At 44.9% G+C, this 6,377-nt stretch overlaps 1 protein-coding gene across 1 annotated transcript in view; it reads right to left on the reverse strand.

Annotated features, from left to right (window-relative positions):
- ABHD5 (abhydrolase domain containing 5) overlaps positions 1 to 6,101 on the reverse strand; it is a 29,672-nt gene extending 23,571 nt beyond the window's left edge. Inside the window, exon 1 of the mRNA XM_027675476.1 lies at positions 5,966 to 6,101. Coding sequence (XP_027531277.1) covers positions 5,966 to 6,090 — 125 coding nt within the window. The 5' untranslated portion in view covers positions 6,091 to 6,101. The remainder of the gene's footprint in view (positions 1 to 5,965) is intronic.
- Positions 6,102 to 6,377: the final 276 nt, after the last annotated feature.

The raw sequence follows: 6,377 nt of genomic DNA on the forward strand, positions 1-6,377 counted from the left end.
GAGATAAAGATGCAGGTGCAGGGGAGAAGAAAGGGGGAAGCTGCACAGTCCCTCTAAAACTACTCAACCTTGTGACAGAGATCACATGTTTAACACACAGGTTTGGTTCCGCAGAGGACCTACATCCCTCTGCCTTCTCCACAGTAAAATCCCACCTGATAGAACTTGGTGTTGCCACAGCTTTGAAGAGTTTTTACAAACAACACACTGCACATTGCAGCAAGAATTTGTGAAGAAAAGCATAAATAAAATTAAGGAAATGAAAATTTACACTTGGTGCCCTTCAGATGCTACTTAACTTTCTACTGCTTTCATTTTATTCATACACCGACTGATGTACTCTTGCTGCTCTTCAGCAGCCTCGACCTTGCTTAAACCTTTGTCAGCCTTCTCATACTTCCCATGCCAGCAGCCTGTGTTTCAGAACATCCCCAAGTTCCACCGAACTGGATAAGAGCAAAGCACACATGTAACAGGCACTTCTCACCAATCTGCACCACTGCCCAACCACACTCTACCTTGCTTATCTTTTGTTTATATTCTGTAGTATATTATACTCAATCTAGATCACAACTTAAATAGGATGTGGGTATTTTCATTCTTCCATAAGGAGCCACATAAGAATACAGATAAAAAGCTATCTAAGGCCCATGATAATACCCCTTAGCTCCAAATATGCTGTACATAAACCCCACTTGTACCTGAGCATAAATACACATTGAAGACAGGTTGTTTCACTGCAGAGCATTAGAGCAACTTCTACGTTGTATTCCTTTATCAAAGTCACTTATGGTGACAGTTACCTTTGTCAAAATTCAAGAACTGGTATTCAACATTTTGGTCTACCTAGCTTCATTTCCCCTTTCTTGGAAAACCTAAAAATGCACAACCCTTTTGATAACAGACTCTTTTCTGTACATGCTTACACCACAAATGCTTTAGATGCCAAGGAAGTGCAAGTAGTCTTAAAAATAGTTAAGAAGTCTATAAAGTCATTGCATCAAAAGTCTCCTTGTAGAAAGGTAGAGATATAATTAATAAGCTTTTAGTGTCGGTATGACACTTACTAAATGCAACCAAGAAAAAAAATTCTACGATAGTCTCCTGGAGCACTAACCCACCCCATTTCTTTATTTTTCTCGCTGCCCTTCTCTTCCCTTACTTCAATACATGAGCGGACTTTCTCGATGGCAATAGGCGCTCTTGTATCTTTTTTCAGAGAATGCATTTTTATGCCTGTACCTTCCCCTTCTTTCTGTAGTCTCCTATTATCCTGAGCTTTCTATGACAACAGACTCATAGCACCTTCCTCCTCTGGCATTCCTCACCGTGTTTTCTTGCTGTCACTTAAAATCCTCCTTTTCCCCTCTTAACCTTATTCCAGACTGACCTCATTCCCTTACACAGCTTTACTGACTCACAAATCTCTCTTCTCCACTGACCTCTTTCCTGCTGCTCAGCTTCTCATCTGGATCTTTCAGAGCCAATGCAAATGCAGACACTCACCTTTCCTCCCATGCCCTCTTCTCTCTGGCTGTCAATGCAAATCATGTACAAAAAACTATCCTGAAAGAATGTCAGAATTGCAAGTAAATACTCAAAAGTTATGAAACACAAGAATCAAAATTTCCTCAGCAAGCAATCTTGATAAACCACTATATAAGAGAAAAGACATTTTAACAATTTATCAGTTGGAACAGTTGTTCAGATTCTCCCACACAAGTTCAGAATAGTCAGAGAACCTCCTGGCACAGATGTGGTCCCTTTCGGAGGGGTAGGTCTCTAACTGGGCCTACCAGCCCCCATCAGGCTCTAAAACACTTTGCATATACCCAAATGTAAGCAATAATGGCCAAAGTTTGCATTCTGCAATGACCCATAGTCACTAGCACTGTGGCAACCCCACACCTAGTCGCCCCTCTGGCTCCACTTTAACTTCCACGAGGGCTATGATTCCCTTCACAGGTACCCTAACCCTATTTGGCAACTTCTGCAGTAGCGTCTTTGCTTGATACTTGGAAAGTAGGGTCATGAGCACCTTTCTTCTGCCACTGGAATGAGAAGATATATATAAGTACAGGAAGCCATTATAAACAGTCCTATAAATGCCTGAAAACCTGCTCACACAAATACTTTCAGATGAGCTCATGGATGTAACACAAAAGGCATTAAGCACTGCAGCTATGACAGATACTCAGTCTTTAAAAATGCTGACATTTTTAAATGTCCTGCACTATATGAAAGGCCCTTAGAAATAGTCTCCTTTCACGAAGAAAAGTAAGCAGGACCCTGCTTTCAGCAGCCTACCCACTCAGTTTGCTTTAAAACCTAGCTGATGTAAGCAGAAAAAAAAAAAAAATCAAGAAAAATTCTGAGTTAAGAGTGTCCCTTCATGCTGTAAGATCGTGCTTTAACACACCACTATGATATCCTCGTAAACCATCGTATTAAGGAGCACACACAGGCTCTATTAAGCCTAGTAAACTATTCCTCTTTTATCAATCAAAAAGTTCACGTCAAAATTGTATAACAAGTTCTGTAATACAAACAAGCTTGAAGGATAATACAAAAATAATTTTGAACACTGGTGTTTGCAGTGTACATTTTTACCCTCTACTCCAAGCCATTATTTTGTAAGAATACAGGCCACTTACAAGCAATTTGATGTAAGCTTGTAAGTGCAGATCCCTTAAAACTTGTTTCAAAGAAAGCTATTCCACTTATCTCAGAGGGGAAAAAAAACCCGAGGATTGTGGCTTGGGGATTTTTTCCCACAGATACATACACACATTCGGTAGCTGCTATTCCTAGTTCTATTGCAAGCCATATGCAGTCCGGCTGCATCCAGATGGAATGTAAGCGAGTTCAATACTGGCAAAAGACTTATGCTAGGCTGTTTGCCTCACAGGCAGAAGTCTACATCTAAAACTTACACACAGAAGGTCCAAGGCTGCAAACAGGTTTGGAAATCACTAGCAGGTGTCATGCTAACCAAGTAATCATTGTCATTATGAATACTAAAACATCTGTTTAGTTAAACTTCTCATTCAAAGTTGGGACAGGGTCATGAATATTTTTCAGCTGACATCTTCCAGAAAGTAACCGAGCCACTGTTATTCTGTTTTCACCATGCTTTTACACAGTTACAACAAAGAGAGTGCGTTGCATAACAAGTTGAGTCACGCTATTGTTTTCAAAGCAGATAAACTTCGTATTTATTCTTTGAATACACCTGTCACTCATAATTTAATCTAGGGATTTGATGGTATATTGTAATTCTTCCTCTCACTGCCACGGCATTCTAAATCAAAAAATATTTAACATATTTCTCTTGTTTATCAATTTCCTCTGGGTACTGAGCTTTGCTCAACTTCAAAAGATAAAGAAATGCTAATTTTGATTATTGTTACAAACAGACCAATAAAAGTGCTAACATTTCAAAGCTAATGCACTTTCTGAAAAGTTAATGCACTTCAAAGCTAACGTATTTTCATGGAAAAATACGATGAGATTTTGTTCTTGGAAGTCTTTAGCGAATTGGGGGGCTTACTCTGAAAGATTTCACATCAAATGGCCTGACTGCTCAGAAGTTCTGAAAATAAACACCTTTTAAAAGCTGTCCAGTTCATGACGAGAAACTTGCAATAATCCTCTTGAAAATTCAGCCTACTATTCCTAACCCTATGTCCAGATCAACTAGTGTTACAATCCTGCAATCCTGACAGGCAACTCAAGTTGAGGGTGCTTGGCACCATCTCAGCAGCACTCAGCACTCTATGTGATAAAACCAGACAGCTGATACAGTTCTGACTAATGCAGTGACTGAACATACAAACAACACAGGTTGAGGCAGGGCTATTTTAAGTCTCTTACTTAGAAAACCCGTAAACCAGCAACAAGAAGCTTTACAAATTGCTTTTATTTTATGAATGTGAACAGGTCAGAAAAAACACAGAACCAAGAAGGGACTGTAGTTTCAAATGGGTAATGTCACAGAAGGTGGGGGTGAGGGTGAGAAGATTATTTTAAAAAGCTATTTTGAGGAAAGGAGGAGAGAGCAGAGTTACAGCGTAGACAAAACTGCATAGTGCTTTGAAAGAGAAGCCTTTGGAGTTTGGAAAAGATGGATAGTTCAGTTCTGGTCAGATTGAGCTGGCAGAGCAGGAAAAAATGTAAGATGAAATACCAAAGTCCTAAGTTAGAAAAAGGATTTAAAAGAGAACAGGACTGAGAATGCAGGTATTTTTAAAAGATAACAGAACAGACACATAACATGACAACATGCAAACAGTAACATCCTTAATTACAAAGTCATGAATGCACAGCATGATTTTCATGCAAATAGCTAAAGAATTTTAGGTGGGATTTCTTAAAATAACATAAGATTTCATTATGCAAGAAGGGACATGGAGAAGAAAAGGCAAGAAATGAGTTTTTGAGGGCCAGGCAATCGGCAATGAGATACACCACCTGATATTTAAAGCACAGAGAAATACGAAAAAATCATGTAAACAATGCATACAAAGCCTATTTACACATTTGACAGAGGAGATAAAGCACATGTGTGACAAAGGCACTGCTAGATATCTTCTGACAGAGCAATGTTTGGACTAGACTTCTAAAAAATGATTGAACAAAGTGGGAGATAAGTGACCAGCAGACATATTAATTATGTTTAGTGAACAGTCTCAGATATAAGATGACTGTATTATTCTGTAGTGGGATAAAGGAGGACAAACAATGTATTTGGGGGCAATGGAAAGGTATAAGAATGGGTCCACAATGAAAGCTGAAGTGTATAACAAAAAATAAAGCATACACTGAAGGACTAGGTATGAGAAGGCATATGTAAGCAAAGAATACGTGAACTGAAGAACAGACCATTGGTTGGTAACTTGTATGGAACCATTTGAATGTACACAGACAAAAGATATAGTAAGGAACTGCATCGTTTCAGGCAGAAGAATGACTAATAACTATAATGAAGTCATATATTGAGAGCGTAAGTCTTTACAAACAACCATTAGAGATAACTTATGCCAGAGAAGACATTTTGGTAGATGGGAATGCCTTGGGATAGTGAAAGGAAAGTTCACAGGGACAGTTGGAGATGAGGTAAGCATATAGAAAGAAAAGGGAAAAGTTAGAACAACAGCTTAGGTTTGTAATTTACAGATTGTGCTCTCATTTCCTACTTGCATCAAGTACAGAATGATGACACAGAAAGGCTGACAAGCTTACTGTCTGCTCTACATCAAAGTGAACATATAGAACTGATGGAATGAGAGGATAGGGTACCTGTGTGCACAGATAAAGCTCCAAAGGCACACAGAAGCACGGGCCAACAGTATATACAGACGTGTGGCCTCCGGGGCGCAAAGGGAAGGGTGGATGACACTGGGAGTGCGCGCACACGCCAAAGCAAAGAAGGCAGAGAAATGCGTAGGCACACACCTGCAGGCAGGTGAGCAATGACAACAGCTGTCCGGCCACGGCGTTGCCCCAGCGCAGAGGGCGAAGCAGCGGGGACACGGGGCTCGCAGGGAGCCGCCGGCAAACCCTCCCAGGAGCCTGCCCGTGCGAGGAGACATCCCTGCGCGGGAAGCCGTGGCAGGAGGGCGGGCTAGGCGGCAGGAAAACATGGCAGGCAGTGTGCCCTCACGCTGGGAGAGCGCCCGAGCGGCGATGCAAGAGCGCGGCGGGGCTGGAGCGGAGCGCGGAGGGGAGGCGGGAGCCCCCCCGGGGAGGCAGGAGTCCCCCGGCCCCAGCCCCGGGCACGGGGACCGGCCGCCGCCGCCTCCCTGCAGTTCGCGGGCGCCGCGGCAGGACGGGCCAGCGGCGGATGGAGGCGGGTGAGCAGAGCCTGTGGCGGCACGGCCCGGCCCGGGCGCCCTGTCAGCCTTCCTCCGGCCGCCCAGGACGCCCGTAGGGACGGCAGGGGTCACCCCGGTCCCGCTCCACTCACCCTTCGCTGGAGGTCTCCTCCTCGGCCATGGCGGCGGCGCGGCGGCCGGGAGCTGACAGCGGAGGAGCGGTGGCGGTGGCCGGGAGCGCAGCGAGGGACAGCGCGACGGCGACAGCACCAGCCATCACTGGCTCCTCCCTCTCTTCCTCCCTCCCGCTTGCCCGCCCGCCGCCTGCGTCAGACCCGCGGGGCCGCCCAGCCCGGAGAGTGGGCGCCCTGAGGGCCGCCGTGCGCGGCCGGGCAGCGGCCGGGCAGCGCCCGGGGCCCGCGGGCGGCCCCGGTGCCTCGTGTGGGCGTCGTGCGGCCACAGGGAGGGGTCCCACCGAGAGGGGAGGGGGTCCCGGGCGCTTCTCACCCGCCCGCCAGCGGCCTGGCTGGAGTAAGGCTCCCAGTGGTAGGACCCATGTCCCGC

Source organism: Neopelma chrysocephalum, unplaced genomic scaffold (genome assembly GCF_003984885.1).
Source record: "Neopelma chrysocephalum unplaced genomic scaffold, ASM398488v2 Primary Assembly neopelma1_26, whole genome shotgun sequence".
In the NCBI taxonomy this organism is placed as follows: domain Eukaryota; kingdom Metazoa; phylum Chordata; class Aves; order Passeriformes; family Pipridae; genus Neopelma; species Neopelma chrysocephalum.